Below are 21,022 nucleotides of genomic sequence, written 5' to 3'. Positions count from 1 at the left end.
ATGAGATCATCCTGCTCTCTAATATCCAGACAGTAAAGTCTCTGACTTCCTGGCCAGAAAATAGGGACATGATTTCCATCTGTGATTTAGCATTTATGACATGGGGGGGGAGGGGGGAAGTGTGCTATGATTTCATTGGTTCAATGAAGGTCTCTACAACTGGGAGGGAAGGAAGAAGGAAGAAAAAAGAGGGAAGGAGAAAGGGAGGGAGAGAGGATGGAATAAGCATTTAAGTGCCTACATATGTTACCTAGCTCGGCATAGGCATAACATTTGCTAGGCATTATGTTAAGTATTTTACAAATATAATCTCATTTAAAATATGAACATGTGTATGTTTGTGTGTAGAGTTTCAAACCAGTAATTTCATTAAATTCCCTTCACCACTGTAGATCAGCAATGGCTTTTCAACTTAAATTCATGGAGTTTATTAGGGCAGTGAGAGGTTTGCCCAGGATCACAAAAACATTTTTCATCAGGACTGGGTCCTGGAATCAGGGCATCCTGGCTAGTGTGGCTTTCTATCCACTATCCAACCCTGTCTCAATCATTTAGAATACACCTGTGTAAAGATGAACATACTTTTTCTAAATTTGTCCACCCTCAATATCCAGTTGCAATGCAGGAGCTCAAGACCTGGAAAATAATTTCTAATCACTCTTGAATATTATATTTAAAACTGCTTTTGCCTTCCATGAAAGAAAAAAAGGCTATTTTTTTCCCTACCTTCAAAAATAAATTTATTCAACAAGGATTCATTAAGTACCAACTGTGTACTAGGCACTCAGCTAGGTGTTGGAGATAATAAGCCAAAAGACAAAAAAAAAAACCCAAAAACCCAGTCCCCTCCCCCAAGGAATATATGGTCTCTATTTGGAGTGAGGATGAGAAAATAACATAAACTTGGATGACTAAATACCCATATATATAAGAGAAATTTAGGGAGGGCACTAGCAACTGTGGGGAAATCAGGGCAAGATGCATAAATGGTGGCACTTCCATTGAGCCTGGAAGGGGACTAGGAATTCCATAAGGCAAATGTGAGGAGGAAGAGCATACTGCGTATGGAAGCTAGCAAATACAAATGCAGAGACAGGTAACAACAGGACAGTCTGGCTATGGTGGAAAGTATGTGCGAAAGTAAGTAATGTTCAGCAAGATCAGAAAGAGAAGCTGGAGTCTCATTTTGAATAGCTCTAAATACCAAATGGAGTTTATATTTTGTTTTGGGGGTAATTGGGAGCCCCTGATGCTTCTTTAACCGGGGAGTGACAAGGGCAAAACCATGCTTTACTAATGTCAGTTTAGCAGCTGTTTCTAGACTGGATTGGAGAGGGCTGTCTAAAAACCCAACTTGTCACTTTTCTTTTCTGTACTCAAGTAGTATACCAAAATGTTCTTAACTCTTCCTCTTGGGTAAGAGTAGACTTCTGGAAAAAGAGGGTTTTTTTTTTTTGAGGGGGGGAGGAAGGATGTTTTTTCATTACTTCCTGTACCATCTTTTGACGTCATTGACTCAGCCCAAAATACACTTCTGCTTCTCCTGGGGAGTTTTATACCAAAAACAGTTTTATATAACAGATAAAAATTATGTATGAATGATTTGGGGAGAGGGGAGCAATTATCAGTTGTAGTATTTTAAAAAATAGAATTTCTTTGTTTTTGGAGAAATTTTGTAAATAAATGTGAATTTCTAAGTCTAACTAGATTAGGGATTCTCAACCTGGGGTTCATGAATTTGGGTTTTTTTTTTTAATAGTGTGATGACTGTATTTCAATATAATTGGTTTCCTTTGTAATACTATGAATTTTATTCTTTAAAGACATTACTCCATACTAGAGTCCATAGGTTTCACCAGACTGCTGCAACACAAGATTAACTACTCCAGGACTAGGTAGACAGGCAGACAGATCAATTAGGAGGCTGCTGGAACAGTCAAAACTAAAGGTGGTGAAAGCTACCGGGGGAAGGGGGTGACGACTGATTCAAGATTTGTTGTGGAAGTGGAAGTGACAAGACTTAGAAACTAAATGGATACAGGGAGTAAGGAAAAGGAAGAACCAAGGATCATTCCCAGAGTGTATGAAAGAATGTTGGTACCTACAAAAGAAATAGGTTAGGAAGGGGAGAAGCTTTGGGATATGACATACTATAGCAGGACATTTCAAATCCTCCCTCAGAATGACCCTGGGCTCAAAAGATCTGCCTTCTGTACGATTCTACAAAATAGACTAAACAGTTGTAAGTCAAACAAAATATCTTCCCATTATAATTTCCATTTTGACTGGAACTCAGAAACAAAATTGTTCAGTGGAATCCCTTAGCTTAGACATTACACAGTAAGTGGAGTCAGCAAGGTCAGGTCGAGTCTGATACCAATTATGATAAAAAAAAAAAATCCTGCAAAGAATAGATTGAAATCTCCTTTTATAAACCTCCCATACATGAGGCTCTTTGCCTGAAATGGAAACTGGTTAAATATAAAACCAATTTATAAATGTGATATTACTAGTATGGGAATAACTAATGCTACTTAATCCAATAACAATAATAATAGCTGATAGTTTAAGGTTTTATTAAATGCTTTATGTACAAGATATACCCACCCAAGCAACCCAATATACTATCAACCACCTTTTTTTTTTTTTAGTAAATTGAATCTTTTTAGAGGCCTGAGGGATATCTTCTGTTTTTATTAGCAATAAGCTTTGCCTTTTTCTCCTGATTATCTGAAACAGATTTAAGGGAGCATAATCATTCACGTCACAGAAGGAGGTGGACTAGTGGAAACAGGATAATAGCCTGTAAATCCCTTCCTCTATCCACTCAGCACTTGTCAGCAAGATTAGAGCGGTCAACCCCAGTTATTAACATGGGTCCAGGCTCCCTGGGGAGCTGCTCCAGTGCCTGTCCTCAGAGGTTCTGAGTGAGGTAGTTGGTTCCCGGGCATATGGGTTGACCTAGAGAAGAGGTAAGTGACTTAAGGAGTTCCTTACTTTGGCAGCGGGCCCAGTGAGGCTCAGGGGACAGCTCTGGAAAGCAAAAAAAAAGGAAGCGAAGGGGAGAAAACCCCAGCATCATGTGGAAACAGAGTCGAAGAAAAGGATCCAGCTGCAGCAGATCCGGGGACGTAGCAGAAATCAGCCCTCAGGAATCTCTCAAAGAGGGCCAAGCGGAGGGAGGGCAACATCGGAAGAGTGTCTGCTCCTTGGGCGGAATTTCCCAGGTCAGCCTTCCCCCATGGCTCGAGGGCAACTATAATTACTACATTGAGGATGAGGAGGAGGGCGAGGAGTTGGAGGAATGGGAGAAGGAGCTCCGGGAAGATAATCCGCCCGAGGATACCAAAGTAGCTCCAGACGCTCCCGGCACCCCGGGCACTTCCTCCACGCTGAAGGTCAACGTGGGTGGCCAGAGCTACAGCCTGGACTACCGAGGCCTGCTCTGCTACCCCAAGACGCGCCTGGGCCGCCTGGCCACCTCCAGCAGCCGCAGCCGCCAGCTAAGCCTCTGCGACGACTACGTGGCCCAGGCCGACGAATACTTCTTCGACCGCGACCCCGCCGTCTTCCAACTGGTCTACAACTTCTACGCGTCCGGGGTGATGCTGGTGCGGGACGAGCTGTGCCCGCGCAGCTTCCTGGAGGAGCTGGGCTACTGGGGCGTCCGGCTCAAGTACACCCCGCGCTGCTGCCGCATCTGCTTCGAGGAGCGGCGGGACGAGCTGAGCGAGCAGCTGAAGATCCAGCGGGAGCTGCGCGCCCAGGCGCAGGTGGAGGAGGCCGAGGAGCTCTTCCGCGACATGCGCTACTACGGGCCGCTCCGCCGCCGCCTCTGGAACCTCCTGGAGAAGCCCTTCTCCTCGGTGGCGGCCAAGGTCATCGGCGTCGCCTCCAGCTTCTTCGTCCTCATCTCCGTGGTGGCCATGGCCCTCAACACCGTGGAGGAGATGCAGCACCACGCGGAGCCGGGCGCGGGCGGCGGGGACCCGCGCCCCATCCTGGAGCACGTGGAGACGCTCTGCATCGCCTTCTTCACCCTGGAGTACCTGCTGCGCCTGGCGTCCACGCCCGACCTGCGGCGCTTCGCGCGCAGCGCGCTCAACCTGGTGGACCTGATCGCCATCCTGCCGCTCTACCTCCAGCTGCTGCTGGAGACCTTGATGGGCGAGGACCAGGGCCGAGGCAAGGGCTCGGCCCGAGACCACGACATCGAGACCGTGGGCTGCGTGGGCAAGGTGGGCCAGGTGCTGCGCATTATGCGCCTCATGCGGATCTTCCGCATCCTCAAGCTGGCCCGCCACTCCACGGGCCTTCGGGCCTTCGGCTTCACGCTGCGACAGTGCTACCAGCAAGTGGGCTGCCTCCTGCTCTTCATCACCATGGGCATCTTCGCCTTCTCAGCCGCTGTCTACTCGGTAGAGCACGACGTGGTGGGCACCAACTTCACCAGCATCCCCCATGCCTGGTGGTGGGCCGCAGTAAGTAGCTGCCCTCCTTCTTCTCCACTCCCTGAGTCGCAGTATCGTGAAACATGAAAAGGGCTCTAGTCCTCTCTTCTCCCACCCAATTTTACAAATGGGAACATAAGGCTCGGAAGTTAAGGGACTTGCCCAGGGTTACATAACTAGAGGCAGGACTTGAACTTCCTCATCTTGGCTCCAAGTCCAGCCTTCTGTCCGCCGCCACACTGCTTTTCTCCCTTCACTCCCTCTGCTTGGTCATCAACCTCTGTAGCTCTTTTCTTCACCCATTAGTCTATCCCTTCCCTTTCTGAAACTGTCCGTCTTTCTGTGCTTTGCTGGTCCAAGCAGTGGCTTTCAGATTTTTGTCGGTCAAGTAGCGTTTGGACTGCATCCACAGTATTGTTTCCAATTCTGAAAAAAGAATTGACAAATCAGTTAATATCCAGAGAAGGATGACCAGGGTGATAAGGGACCTCAAAATCACGGCAACTGGACCCGAACCAACTTCTAGCCTGTGACTAGAGTCAAAACAGAGCAGGCTAGAGACAGGTGTGTCAGGACACAAACAGCAATTTAATTAATTTCAGAGTAAAGAAGAGGATGCCTGGAGGTTGTGCCCCCCCACCCCTCAGAAGAAGGGCGTAACATGCTGAACCAAAGGCAGCTCTTATGTACATGAAAACCACAAGTGGATTGGACCGTGGCAGAATCATTTTTAGGTCTTGAGTTACTGTTCTCATAGTTGGATTTGCTTGGGACAATACAGGCATTCTTGGGTCCTGTGGGAACAGTCATTGTCTCACATCTTGGGAGTCGTGACCACCCTGAGGGGTACAGAACCAGAATTCTTTGATGGGAACAGGAACACAGTAAAAGGAACAGGAAGTGTGAACATGTGATAGATGGCCCTGGGAAATAGGAGCAGCTAAATCCCTCAGTGAACACCTGGTACCCGTCCAAGCAATACATTTTGCCAGAGGATGAGTTGCAAAGGATTATCGTTATGCCAAGCTAAGGACACAGCCGGCTTGCTGGATCTTAGCTCTGAGAAACAGGGTATCTCCAAAATATTTTGACATATATAAAGATTAGGGGAGGAACTGAGACTCTCTAAGCTCAAATGCTTTGATGTTATAGCTGTTCGGTCCTGCCGGATTGTTAGTGACCCTTGTTTTGGGAGTCCTCTTGGCAGAGATAATGAAGAGGTTTGCCATATCTTTCTCCAGCTCATTTGACAGGTGAAGAAACAGGGACAAACAGGGTTAAGTGACTTGCCCAGGGTCACACACCTAGTAAGTGTCTGAGGCCAGATTTGAACTCAAGAAGACAGCTCCTCCTGACCCCAGACCAGCACTCTATCCTCTGTACCACCTACCTCTCTGAACTGAGGATATTTAGTTTGAAAGAGAAGGGGGAGAGCAATATCACCCTCCAAGTGTTTTGGAGAATAAAATGAAGAGCTGTGGCTGGAAGTTGTAGAGGCAGATTTCAGCTCAAGGTGAAGGAAAGGAAGAAGGAAGGAAGTAGGCATTTATTAGGTGCCTACTATGTGCCAGGCACTGTTAAGCGCTTTTACAGATACTACCTCATTTAATTCTCACTACAGCCTATGCTATTATTACCCCCATTTTACAGATGGGGAACTTGAGGCAAGTGACTTGACCAGGGTCACACAAGATGGTAAGTGTCTGAGGCTGGGTTTCAACTCAGGTCTTCCTGACTTCCAGGCCCAGCATTTTATCCTTTGTGCCACCTAGGTATCTTTAAAGAAAAATACTTATAATTAAATTGGATCCACTTACTTGGAAGGTAAGATCCCCATCACTAGAGAACATCAAGAAGAGAGGTTGGATCACTTGTTGAGGATGTTGTAGACAGGACATGTTCAGTTACATGTTTGATATTTGACATCCTAAATCCATTCCAAATCTGATATTCTGAGTCTACAGTTCCAATTATTGGATATGGGTTGGGTTTTATGATGCTACGATCATAGATTTAGATATGACAGGAACCTTAGAGGCCTCATTTTATAAATGAAGAAATTAAACCAAGGATCATTTAATGACTTGACCAAAGTCACACAGGTACTAAGTAGCAGAGCTTGGGATTCAAACCTAGGTCCTCCAACTCTATCCAAATCCAATGCTTTTCTCACTGTATCAAGCTGCCTCTCCTATTCTGTCCTTGTCCTCACATCTAGATTTATTGCTTAATATTTTAACACATAATTCTTTAACTTAATATTGGTCCATACTTCTGGTTGCCTTTGAGTATAATGAGCCCCTGATTTAGAAATATTCTTCACTGATTCACTCTAGCAATCGTCTATCATAAGAATTGCTTGGGGGCACTAAGAGGTTAAGTGATTTGCCCATAGTCACATAGCTAAAATGTGTCCGGCAAGCCTTGAGCACAAGGCTTCCTTACTCCAACCAAACTCAGCCTTCTATCCATTATGCATTGTTGCCTTTATTCTTCTTTAATAGTATCCACTAAAGACAGAGAAATCATGGCTTGCCAAGGACCTTTGCTGGGATGCTGGGTTTTTTGCCACTCTGCCCCTCCCTCTGGGAGTTGTAATGTTGTTAAGCTATCTGACTCTGAACAAATGTGGTTTTGAAGTCACATCTGCATTTCTCTAGGGCTGCAGTTGTTTCATGTCAAATAATCAAAAGTCTCCACTATAGAAGATAAACTATACAAATTGAGCTCATACACAATGACTTGACTCTTCCCAAATATCATTTACTTTAGAGAGATATGAGGAAGGAAGAGAGAAAAGTCTCATCTAGTTATGTGATGCAGAGTGATGGAGGGCAAAGATTTCATTCCTCAAAACAAGTAAAATTTGAGGTAAAATTAAATTTAGAGGCATGGTGCATGCATGCAAATTATAAAGTCATGATGCTGACTCCACTGGCATAGATAAACATATAGATGGATACTCCCTCTGACCATACAACCCAACTCCTTTCCCCTTCCCCTGCCCCATGCTTTCTAATCCCTCTTGATTCTTGTTCATAACTTTCCATAAATCTCTTTATATTTACCCATTGCAATGGACTGCACAAGCAACATATGAAAATCAGTCCCATTACTTTTCTTAAATAACTTTTTAAAAGTTTGATATCTTCTAATTTCGTGCCACAATTATTTCCAGATACAGTACTCCAATTCTTAGTATCGATTTTCCTTAAATCTTCTTAGATTTACCCACTGTAATGGACCCCACAGTCAACATATGAAAATCAGCCCTATTGCTTTTTTAAATTATTTTTAAAAATTTGATATTTTCTACCTTTATGCTACAATCACTTCTAGATATAGAACCCTAACCCTTTGTAATAAGCAAAGAAAAATGGTTAATCAAAACCAAGCAACAGTGTCTGAAATGTTCTCCACTTTGAGTCCCTCATCCAAGAGGAAGGAGATATATGTGATTCATCATATGTTGTCCAGGTTCAAGATTGGTCATTAACAATTACTGAAAGTTTGTTTTCTTTTTAGTGTTCTTTTCATTTACATTATTGTAGTTGTGTATATAGTCTTCTTGGTTCTGCAAACTTCACTTACAAGTTTTCTAATGTTTCTCATTATTTTTCATGTTCATCAGTTATTACTGTGTGATAATTTTCCATTATATTTTTATAGCACAGTTTGTTCTCCCAGTGAGTCTTACTGGGAGGTTAGTCTCTTTACTTGATGGTCACACTTAATGTAGGTGTACATAAAGAGACATTAGTAGGATCATCAGGGAGAGGAAACTTAAGAAGTCATCTAATTTATCCTTATGATGGTAGAACGATTCATTCATCAACAGATAATTTGCTAAGAACCACACTTAAATGGGTAGGTTGATCCCAGATGGGTGGTTTTTTTTTATTTGTTTGTTTTTTGTGGGAGTATTTTTGTTTTGTTTTGTTTGTTTTTTGCTTTTGGGAGGGGGAAGATAGGGCAATTGGGGTTAGGTGACTTACCCAATATCACATGGCTAGTTTTTGTGTTACATGTCTGAAGCCAAATTTGAACTCAGGTCCTCTTGACTCCAGGGCCGGTGCTCTATTCACTGTGCCACCTAGCCACCCCTGGTGTTTTTCTCACAGATCATTTCCCCTCTCCATAGATTTCATAAGATCCCTTGGTAGCTCGTTCCAAAAGGATAAAGGCAATTCTCCTTTATTTCCAAGAAATTGCCCCACACAAATAAGCTTAATCCTTCAAGTGTGGATATTTGTATATACAATAACACAGTGGAATAGAAGACAGAATCTTCTCCCAAGTAGGAAAGATAATTCATCTCATGCTAACTATTAAAAACTGAGTCATCATTACCCCTGTAATACTCAATAAGCTTTGTTAACATAAAATTCTGATGATTTCATTTCCCCCTCTTCAGCAGGATGTACCAAGTTAACCTTGAAATACAGCACATTCAAAGGTACTGTTCTTTCCCATTCATTAGAACTTATATCACAATTAAATTGGATGAGTCATTTGTATTAATCACTATCCCAAATATTCCTAGTTCAGGTCTATTATAGGACTCAGCATCTGGAAATCCTCTGAGTCATTCTGTTTTTACAGGTGGGCTCAATGGGTCACCATCACATAGGCATTCCAGATGGAAGCTGCCTGATTAGAACAAGCCCCTTAGTTGTCAGGTTAAGCCTAAGAAAACTACCATGTTTCCCCAATAATAAGACACTGTCTTATTATTTTTTTGGACAGAAAAACACCAGAGGGCTTATTTTCAGGGGAGGGCTTATTTTAATGAACATTGACAGCAATTTTAATAAACAGGTAAATGTGAGCAAAAAAATGTACCTTTATTCAATAAGCAAATCACTGGGGAAGAACAGGATGACACGCTCACTTCTGCAGCTCTGATTGGATGCAGCTGGGAGCGCGGCGTGCGTTTCACCCCGGGGAAGGGGGGGGAGGGGGACGGTGCATACAGAGGGTACCGTAATGTAGCGTGTAGCAGGGGATCACCTTCACTACAGTAGCAATCTCAATAGGGCTTATTTTCAAGGGAGGGCTTATTTTAGAGGAATCTTACACAGTAAGGGGAGGGCTTATTTTCGGGATAGGACTTATTATTGGGGAAACACGGTATCCCCTCCCCAAACTGGAACATTATAAACCCTGAAACTCAGAGCAAACTGTTGCCCTACACAGATAGGCATTTCTACCACTGTGTGTGTTCTGGAGAGAGATACAATGAAATCACAAAATCTTAGAATATTTTAGGGGCAGCTAGGTGACGCAGTGAGTAGAGTGCTGGCCCTGGAGTCAGGAGGACCTGAGTTCGGATCCAACCTCAGACACTTAACACACACAAACAAAAAACCTAGCCGTGTGACCTTGGGCAAGTTACTTAAACCCAATTGCCCTCCAAAAAAAAAAAAAAGAATATTTTACTTAAAGGGGGCCTTCAAGACCTTCTGGTTCTCATTGTAAAGATGAGAAAGTGAAAGCCTGCCATCCCATTCTTTAACAGGAGATCATTTTCCTATTGGGTACTGTCCATTCCTCTGTTGTCAGATGAATTCCTAAATAGAGCAGTGCTGGGGTGCTGGCTTGACCTCTGGCTTTAGGAAAAACTACCAAATGTAATGTTCCTTTCTTCTTCTACTTTACCTACTATTTTTTTTAACCTTACCTAGGGAATGAAAAGCCATATCATGGACTCACCAACATATTTCCCCAGGGTCACACTTGTTTTGTATATATTCATCTAGAGGAGAAAGATAGAAATCTATGTATTTTATTGTATTGGACTTACTTAGAGGCCCTGAGGCACAGTGGATGGAGAGCTGACCTAGTAGAAGAGAAGGCTGAGTTTCAGGTCCTACCACTGACACATACTGGCTGTGTGATACTAGTCAATTCATTTAAGCCTAGAAGTTGCAGAGAAATTTCTTATATCCATGGACAGAGGGAATTTTCTCAATTAGGAGTTCTCTTTATCAATGAAATCACAGGCCTACTCTGTATCCCTATTTTACTTACATAAATTAAATAATAATATCAGTCAAACTAAAATGGAAGGAATTAAGTCTCTCAACAAGAAGGAAGACATCTGAGAACACAATGGTGTCCTTCCTCCTCTTTCCATCCCCCTCATTGGACTCTGTAAGTGTCCAGAAAAAAAGAAGATAAATATTGTTTGGAGTTGCTCCATGATGCTTGTGATCTTGGGGGGCATGGGTACATAACATTGATTTGTTTTGTTTTTTTAAAGAATGTAGTATGTACCATAAAGCTTTAAATCTAAGTCTTCTTTAAGTGTGTGGTTTTATCCTAGGAGACATTTTTGTTTAGTCATTTTCTTATATAGAAAAATACATTGAGGAAACACTTCTCTGGGTAGAGGAGCAGTAGACTGTGTTTGTAGGATGCCACATTAGCTGTTAGATTTGGTTAAGGTGTTGTTTGACTTGGCTCAATTGTTCTTTGTTATAAGAGGGAGGAGTTATCGCAACGGGACGTAACTGTGACATTCTTTAAAAATAATCAGTAACATTTTAAAAAGACAATAGGGTCATGTAGCAAAACACTTTTTTCCTTGGGACCAAGTAAAGCAAATAAAAGTCATAGAAACTGAATGTGACCATGTGATACTGATGACTGTTTTCCTTCCCTCTTGCCAAATTCTTCATATCTGGACAGTGAGCAAAGGACATGTTCTCAAAGACCTTCCTGTGTGCCTTTCCTGCACGGTTTTTTTTTTTTAAGCAGATTCTGGTGTCCTGTAGAGTGGATAATGCCAATTTGCTCATTAATATAGCTGTTGTTTTTATTCGTTTATTGAGAAAAAGCCTCTGGAAAGTTATAAGGTCCCTAACTGCTCCAGATTGATTGCCTTTGCCCTTATCCCACCAACACTCCCCATCCTATAATCCCACCCCTCCCCTCAACCTGGCATGGTTGGAGGGACAGAGACTGGAAACCAGTAACAGCAAAACCCTCAAATGGAATGCATTCGTCCCCATCATTGTGTGTGCTGTGGCTCCTTTGGAAGATCCTGTTATTTCTTCGAAATTTGCTCCTCCAGACAGCCAGGGTCATCTGCCATTAAGTGGCAGAGATAGAGGGAGTTGGGAAGATAATGAAGGCATCATTTTAAAATGCCTTATTTATTAATGGGCCCTAAGATTCCAAGGTGGCACTCCTAGATCATTGGCTCATAGATTTTGAGACAGAAGGAACTTTGGAAGTTATCATGTTTCAACTCCCTCATTTGACAGAGAAGGAAACTGAGGCCTGATTTGCACCTGAGTCCTCTGACTCCAAAACTAGCACTCTCTCTCTACTATACTCTTCTGGATATGATGTCTGCCTGTGTTGTGTCCTCTCAGGAAATAGCTAAGTGCTCTTCCCCTTTGGGGAATAAATGATCTCTTCCAGTATACACATTTTATGACTCTAAGGCAAAAGGAACTCTAAGGCTTTTAACCACTTTTTGTGTATCATGGAACCTATCATGGAATCCAGTGAAACCAATGGACCCATTCATAGAATATATATTTTGTTGCCAACATCTATAAAGAAATGCTAAATTTAAGTTAGAGGTTAGTGAAAACAAATATATATATATATATATATGTATTTGAGTTCACAGATTCTCTAAAATTTATCTAAGCACCCCTTGAGTAAAAATTATGCTACAAGGAAATGAAATTTATATTTTAACAAACATACTAGAATTTATCACATGGAAATGAGAGTTATTTCCTTCAGAATAATCATATCAGGAAGTCATTTATTTATTATATTAGGTATATCTCTTGGGGCTTGACCATGTTCTGCGGCACATCCAATGAATACTCTCAATGATGGGAGACACATATGGTTGCAGGGTCAATTTGGTTGATGGAAATTGCCAAAAGTCACTTGAAATTTCTGGACAATAATGTACATATATTCCAGTGTCCAGAAATTACTATAGTTCATTTGTGGGGCTTTATTTCCAAATCCTAAACTTAGCAAGAATCAATTTTAGTTACCCATAAAAAAAGGCATCAGTAAAATTTATCATTAAAATAAGTCAATTTTTAAAAATAAATTAATTGAGCGTATGATAAAGCTGAGCAATACCATTTGAGGTAAAATAAAAAGAGATGTGTGACTATAAAATAATTATATGGATTTGTGGGTGTGTAAGCTCACAAAATGTCTTCCAAGGCAGCTCCAAAAATATCCTTATCAGTGAATGAGAGCATTATGAAAGTAAGTTTATAGCCTCTCAAGGTGACCACTTGGAAGTAGACAACACCCATTTGCATGTTTAAGGCCTGGTGTGTTTGTTCTAAAAATTCAAATACAAACAAACAATGTCTCTACTTGTATTTATAAATAGTCTTCAGGTGACTGAGAAGTGAACATGCTCATCAAAGGAATGAGCCATCAACTCTCAGAAAGTAGTTTATCTTTGACTCCCCACTATATAGGAAAACAAAAATTGTTTTGCTTTTATTGTACAAGAACTCTGAATTTGGCCACCTTAATGCTGTAGAACAAAATTGGATTTTTGTCCTGTGTGTGGTGCTCAACTGGCCAGGATTTACTTTCTTATGCACATCTGGAAAACTGCCAAAAGAAGGTCACATTCCTACTTATGGGACAAATAAGATAGGGAAAATATGTGAATTTTAAACAAAATTCTGAATTCCCACTTTATAGGGTGATTTAGCTGCTATGGAGAAGGGGCAGCCAGTTTTCTCAGGGTCTAAGAATGGATCTCAGAAACATTGGCCCAAATCCAAGGCCCAACCCCTGCTTACACAAGAATTGACCCTGTGGAATCACTTGAAGCCAGCTCTGAGCCTTTGTTTCTGAATCTCAGCCTTAGTCAGAATCATGTTGGATAGCTCACTAGAGGAAGGATTTGTTCTGTGGAAAGTGGAAAAAGAAATTATGCAAAGTCAAAAAAATCTGAACCTACATTAAAGTCAAAGAGCTGATAATATAATCATAAGAGAGCATCTAACTATCTTTGAAAATGCAGACCATACATAAAGTAAAGGATTATGAATTAATTACCAAATAGTTCTTATGCATTGCCTACTCTAGCTGTATGTAAAATGAGGCCACAAGTGAACCTAGAAAGAGTTCTAGAAGCAAGGACATATTTTACCCTCCATTGTAGACATTAAATACTAATTTGGCGTGTAGGCAAGTCAGTTTTTGAGGAAAGATTGATCTGATGAAAGCTATGCTATTTTTGATGAGAGGTAGGCATATCATTCAGTGAATAGAGCACTGAACCTGAAGTCAGTAAGACCTGAGTTCAAATCCAGCCTTAGACACTCACTAGCAGTATGACCCTAAGCAAGTTATTTAGCCTCTGTTTGCCATAATCCACTGGAGAAGGAAATGGCAAACCATTCCAGTATCTTTGCCAAGAAAACGCCATGAACAGTATTGGTGTGATATTGTCCATAGGGTCATGAAGTATTAGACATGACTGAACAACAATACTATTTTTTTCATCTCAGATTCAGGATTAGTTAGAGGGGCAGCCAGGTGATGCAGGAGATAGAGTGTCAGGCCTGGAGTCAGTAGGACCTGAATTCAAATGCAGCCTCATATATTTACTAGCTATGTGACCCTGGACAAGTCACTTAACCCTGATTGCCTAAAAAAAAAAAAAAAAGACTAGTTACATGTACCTGTCCTTTTCTTTCCTACCTCAGGCTTCTAAATAATAATAATTATAACATTGGGTATTCGTGTAGAATTTTAAGGTTTTCATAGCATTTTGTGGTATAGGGAGAGTTCTAGATTAGGAGTCATAGGGTCCAGATTCCACTCCCTCCTCTGTCTCTGCTTATGTGACCTTCAGCAAACAATTTCATCTCTCTGGGTTTCGGTTTCTTCATTTATAAAGTGAGAGGCTTAGACTAGAAGATTACTATAGTTCCCTTTCTCCTGCAATCTATACTCCATACACACATCTTCTTAGTTGATGACTTGGCTTCTCCTTTTACTTTTCTTCTAGGTGAGTATATCCACAGTAGGCTATGGAGACATGTATCCAGAAACTCACCTGGGCAGGCTTTTTGCTTTCCTCTGCATTGCATTTGGAATCATCCTGAATGGGATGCCCATCTCCATTCTCTACAACAAGTTCTCTGACTACTATAGCAAGCTGAAAGCCTATGAGTACACTGCCGTAAGGAGGGAAAGAGGCAAGGTCAACTTTACCAAGAGAGCCATGAAGAAGATGTCCGAGTGTCTAACCAGAAGCCTCACCCGTCAGATTCCAAGGCAAGGGAGTTAAAATTCCCTGTGGGATATTTCTGCCATCTGCGGACTTTATTCAGGTGACTGTATGAAAAGCCCAAAGGAGACCACGACCAGAACCAGGAGATCTGTTTCAGAAGATACAATGTCCTGAATGTTCTGAACTCATTTTGGCCTTATTTTCTTCCTTTAATAAGATGGAGAACTCGGACTAGAGGCACACTCATCAGAAAGTCCCTTCCAGCTCTATCAATCAATGGCACTGAATCATCTCTGGGAGTCCTGTTAGTGCTAAATTTTGTTTAATTTTTTTCTTGTCCCCCACAGTACCTAGCTTAGGCAAACAGTAGATAGTCAATAAATATTTGTGGAATGCACTGGAATGGAATTGAGGAGGTTAATTTTATTCTAAGAAAATCTTGTTGCTAATCTTTGGGACTCGTTCTTTGAACAGGCTTTGTGTCTTCTGGGTTTCTCAGTGTAAGACCTAAGTGTACAGAATTGAAGAGGACCCTGGAGGTCATTCTTCCAAAGAGTCTTTCTTTTGAAATTTACACTTTCTAACCTATGTTCACTTCTAAAGGGACTATAGTCACCCTCTTCCTCTGTAGACTTGTACTAAACCACAGAATCATCACCAACCAGAAGTCAAGACTTGTACCAAAGTAGTTAAACCTGTCTCAAATAATTTTTTTCACATAAAACCTGTCTTCTCACCAAGTATGAAAGAGAGAAAAGTAGAGAGGGGTTAGCATAATGATGAGGCTTTCTCTTTCTAATTTGATTCCTTCTTATCTTTCTCCAAATAAGTACTGATGTGGGAGGGTGGGGTCCTCTCAACTATTCCCCCTGCTTCTAACCCATCCCCCATAAATCAAGACTAAATTTATTTGGGTCACAAAGAGAGAATATTTATTTGGATGATATGCTTGCTTTGCTAATATTTAAGATATCCAACACAGAGACAATGTGCTAGTCAAGCTTTGAAAATCATTCTCCCCTGAATTTCTAAATTGTGATCCATATTTGGGATTCATAAGATCTTTGGATCTTAGCTATAACACATCTATCTACCTTGAATTTTCACAAAATTACTACATGCCTGAGAAGTACACAATGGATAGAAAATTGTTCTTGGAGTCAGGAAGACATGAGTCCTCCACCACACCCACACCCACACCCCCAGCACGTGTACACACACCACACACACGGGCATGTCACTTCTCCCCTTGGGGTCCCAGCTAACTCTAGAACACTCTAAGTTACAGAACAGGAGCTGGTAGAGGGGCTTCCTCACCAGGAATTTCCTATGACAGTGAACAGACTGCATCAAGATAACTGCATGAATCAGAGAGCAAGCCAAAACTCATCCTTAATGTAAAGCAGGGACTCTTAATATTCTATGTGTGTCTGTGTGTGTGTGTGTTGAGTGATGTGCCCCTTTGGCAGCCCGGCAAAGACAATGGACTCCTCAGAATAATATTTGTTTGTTTTTTCAATCATAATTAAAGGAAATGCTGAATTTTAATTATAGGTTAGTGAAAATAAATATCTAATTGTTTCCCACCCAAATTCACAGACCCCTCAAATCCATAGATGAACCCCTGATTTAGAGGTTTACAGAGTAGGCTGAAATGAAGTGACTTACGTAGCTAGTAAGCGTCGGATGCTAGATTTGAAACTAGTTCTTTCATGTAACACTTTATCCACTACACAATGCTGCCTTCATAAAAAATAAGATTAAAAAGTAGCCTCAGGTACAGTTGCTATCTTGCTTACCTGAGTCCCAGCTAGGCATATAGAATCTAGAGTTAAATAGAATATAAGCTTCTTAAGGGAAGGAAATGTGTTTGTTTTGAATCCCTACAAATAAATACTTGCTGAATAAAAAAATTCACTTAACCACTCAGTGAACGTAACTGCTCAGTTTTGCTCATTGTGATCTGAGGATACAATCTGCCGGATAGGCGACAATTGCCTTTCTTTTATATTAATATCAGGCACACTTGCTTCATTACCTGTGCAAGCTAATTTTTATGGTACCAAAGTCCTGCATGTGACCCAGCAGTGAGTTCTCTATTGGATTCATATATGAGCAGATGTTACAATACAGTTGTAAAACCCAAATAAAGCCGCAGGTATACGTGGCCTTTGGGGACTTGTCTCTCCTATCACCAAGTGATCATCTTATGAATTTGAATCTGACCCATGCCACATGTGACCACAAAAAATGACAGTCATTATTATACAAGAGCACAAGAAACCTCACAGAATCCCTAGTACAGGAATTGTTCTTCCAAAAATATTCAGGATATGTGTGTGTATGTGTATATAAATACTCCTATCCTCTCCCCCCCCCCCATTCTTCAGGCTACTAGCCTTTCTTTAATGAATTCTCTGGGAAGGATAAACATTATTAAGTGCCGGCTGGGATTATTAAGTGAAACAAGGGGTGGAAAATGGTCAGGGCCAGACTCACAGGCTTTGGCTCATTATCAGTCACCACCACTCTCTTTCTTGGTAAGATAGAGATATTATCAACCAGACCTTTCTCTGGGATTAAATTGGGTGGGGACTGAGAAGCTGAGTGTTGGGTGTTTTTTGTTTTGTTTTGTTTTGTTTTTCAGAAGCATAGATTTTTCCAGACCACTGGAGAAGCCATCTAATAAATGATTAGTCCAGTGTATTCTATGATCGCCTCACTCCACTGGCCCACGATAATACAAAAAGCTCCCAAAGGAGTGTGGGCTAGAGGGAAAAGCACTGGATTTGGAGTAAATTGCCCTCAGTTCTAGTTCTATGACTCACTAACTGTGTGATGTAGGCAAGTTACTTCATGTCTTTGGGCCTCAATTTACTCATCTATGAAATGAGAATGTTAGACTAGGTTATTTCTGAAGTTCCTTTTAGCTCTAAAATTAGTCATCTATGCCCTGTTCTGTTGCCAATAACAGGACACCAGACAAATCCTAGCTTATACCCCCTAGCTAGGTTTCTGCAGTAGTCTTACAAAACATGAAGTGCCTTCCATCCAAGAGTTGGTGTGAGAGTCCAGAATTTGCTGCTGTCCCCATCATAGTGGTTTCTGCATTGCCAATCCATTTACCAATCCATTGTCAATTGTAGCAGCAAGTAACCTAGTGTAAAGTCACACATGAGCAGCTTTCCTGAGGACTGCTGCTGTGAACAGCTTTCAAGATTCTGATTACATAGTATAGTGAGCTCTCTATTCAATAACAAATCAGAGCAAAACATTCATAGAAAATCAAAATACAGCATTCACAATGTCACAACTCAGCAACTTATCACTAAAATGGCCACATAGTTTTCACCAAAGTGGTCACATAGTTTAAACAAAGTACATTCATTTAGTCAATCACAAAATCCTTAATTCAGTCACAAAGTCAAAGTTCTCCACCCCTGGGTCACAGTAAATCACAATCTTCTTAGTCAGTACACAGTATCCAAGTAAAGTTTTCTTTCAGCTTGACTTGAGGCTGGCTCTCAGCTTCCATGGTTCCTCTTCCATGGTCCCAGCTCCAACTATCACCTGGGTTCCAAGGCAGGCAGTTCCCAGTTCCTTGTCAAGCTCCTTGTCCAGTTCTTTGTCCAGTTTCCATCCCACACTGAAGTTCACGGTGTCCATTCTACCTCAAGTCCTTCACAGTTCCTGTTTCTGGGAATACAAAGCTTAACAGAGCCACGATAATATTCATACATGTTGCCAGCACCATCATCAATTCACTATCTACCTGTGAAATCAACTCAGACCCACCAACAAGGTCTGAGAACTCAACATAAATCATCAACATAGAAATCAATGCAGACCCACAGACAAGGTCTAAGATGTCAACACAAATCATCAACATAGAAATCAACAAAAACAAGGTCCAGGAGTTCAGCACAAATGATCAGTAAAGTCCCAGGATGTCCAAAACCCTCCTCCAGGACTTCTGTAAACATACAACCAGAAAATCCTCTTTCAGGGCTTGCAGTAAGGTCCCAGGGCTTCTGTACAAAGTATCACAAACAAACATGAACATAGACAGAGCAGACAGAGTGCTGGTATACCACAAGTTTTCTCCTTCTTGACTCTGCCACCACAAGAGTCCTCTTCTCAGTTCTGCTGTCTCTAGCCTGGGCCTCTCCTTATATATGGTCATTAGCTTCTCCCCTTCCTGTTTCAGGAGTTCATGTGTTCTAGGGTTCACAAGTTATGAGGTTCACACATTCTGTTTCTTAACAGACTTGATACATGACTCAAAAGAAACTTGAATTTTAAAAAGGTGTTAATTCAAAAGCTGAAACAAGGTGTGAACCACTTTTTGTGCTTGCCATTACATATAGCACACTCAGAATGGCTGCTAGCATAGGTTGTTTGATCTACTTTTCTAAAGGAAAGAAACTCAAAGAGGGTTAACAATCTTACTTTCATCAAACATATATCATTTACCTAGTTCAGGGGGAAAAGTCAACACCCTGAACTTCAGAGAATACAAATAAAGTTTACAAGCAGACAAAAATACAGAGAGGGAAAATAACACAATTTAGTAGACCAACAGACAGGGCTTCTAGATGTCTGACACACATATACGGTTAGTCACCAGAGAGAGAAGCACCAACATCTGGGTTTTCAAAGCTGGGGGACTCAACGGCTGCCCAGAGTCTCATCTGGCCAAATCACACAACCCTCCCCAAAGTGAGTCCCAAAGCAAAACCTCGCCTCAGAGGTATATATAGCCTTCTCTGGAGTCAAAGAATATCACAACCTTCCTGACCCATTTGACTACAAAGTAACAAAAGTTGTGCCTCCTAAAAAACAAGCCTCCTATCATAGGCTCCATGTGACTGCATGCAGCCTGTTGGGAGCAGAGTTTATTTTCAAATCAGGAAAGATCCTCAAATTCACCTAAGCCTATTAAGGGGCAGGGAAGATCTTCAAATTCCTATTACCATTACACCAATCCAGTTAGGATGGGGCCAATGATGACACCTTCTTCGGCTATCACTGAAGGGTTAGAGAAATAGTGCCTATCCTATGATTCTGGCCCTAACCCAGAAACTGGCTTGAGATGGCACATGTAATCCCAGGATTATTGATCCCATCTCTGGAAGGGACTTTAACGGATTACCTGATCCCACACCAGTTCCTCAAATAGGTAAGTTATCTTCCTTTCCCAGAGGCAACTGGAACCCAGACGGATCTTATATTCAAGGGCGCATAACTTGTGATAAATTGTGGCTTAGGGACTAGAAGCCAAGGCTCTTGCTTTCTGGTTGTTTCACTCTGCTTACCACACCCTCCAGAATAGAACTCCAGACACCATGTTTTAGAGGGGCTAAGCCATCCCTGAAACTCTTATCCTAAGGCTGAGCTATACTGATCAATGAGAGCCTGTTATACCTACTGCATTCTAGACCCATCCATGTTTCAGCCCTCTCTCTCTTTCCATCACTTACTTTGGGAACAATCAAATAAATTCAACCAATGTTTCTGGAAGGACCCTGTAAATTAACTACTCAATGGCTCCAATGACCATCTCTGTGGCTTTCCAGATCGAAACACCCTTCCTTAGCCACCTATCCCCTTGCATGGTTTTCTCCAACTAATGTAACATAAGCCCTTTGAGGGCAAGGACTCTGACTTTTGCATTTGTATCCCTAGCACTTGGCAGAGCTCCTGCCTCAGAGTAAACATTTAACAATAAACATTTTTTTCACTGATTCATTAATCCATTAGTACAGGGTTCTTTTAGCTCTCTCTAGAAGGGGGATGCCCTTCAGATGTCACTCAGAAATTGCATTATTTCAGTGCTCTAATCCTTAGGCTATTGCCCTCATTCAATGAGGAGAGCTAAGCACTTTGAGGACAACTTCACTATAGAAATTAAAACTTGCTGTTAGAGGAAGAGGATAATGTTTTTCTATCTGCCAAAAAAATAAATCAGTTCACAACATGGTGTGGGGGCCTCGTGAGGAGGGCAGAAGACAGGGGGGAGAGAGGTCCTCCCTCTTCTCCTCCAAAAGCTTTGAGCCCATCTGTCACTTCTTTCTGTTTTCATAACTAGCACAGGGTAAGAGTGTGGAACCAGGACTGGGGTCTGCAGCATGAGTCTCCCAGGGAACTGCTCAGACCTATGAGGGAAGGGGGAAAAAAGCCCAAACACTTAAAGCCCCATAACCTGACCCCCTTCTTACCACCTCTTCCTCCAGGCCATTTATCTCATTAAAACATAAGGGTACTCATGGGATCTTTAGGAAGGGGAGACCGATCTCATTTTTTACACCCTTTGGAAATTAAAAGT

General features: G+C 41.7%; 1 protein-coding gene across 1 annotated transcript; it reads left to right on the top strand.

The window, feature by feature from the left end:
• The first annotated feature begins 2,677 nt into the window (after nt 1–2,677).
• On the top strand, nt 2,678–15,129 carry KCNV2 (potassium voltage-gated channel modifier subfamily V member 2). Its single transcript, XM_069088150.1, has 2 exons — nt 2,678–4,481; nt 14,473–15,129. Exons 1-2 carry the CDS (start codon nt 3,081–3,083, stop codon nt 14,752–14,754), a joined length of 1,683 nt encoding a protein of 560 aa, XP_068944251.1. The 5' UTR covers nt 2,678–3,080; the 3' UTR covers nt 14,755–15,129.
• Nucleotides 15,130–21,022: the final 5,893 nt, after the last annotated feature.

The sequence above is a fragment of the Petaurus breviceps genome, unplaced genomic scaffold, assembly GCF_028583685.1.
Source record: "Petaurus breviceps papuanus isolate PSGF00001 unplaced genomic scaffold, PetGlider_PUasm1.0 118, whole genome shotgun sequence".
Taxonomy (NCBI): Eukaryota; Metazoa; Chordata; class Mammalia; order Diprotodontia; family Petauridae; genus Petaurus; species Petaurus breviceps.
Note: the sequence above shows the minus strand (reverse complement) of the source record. Positions and strands in the feature narration are given on the sequence as shown.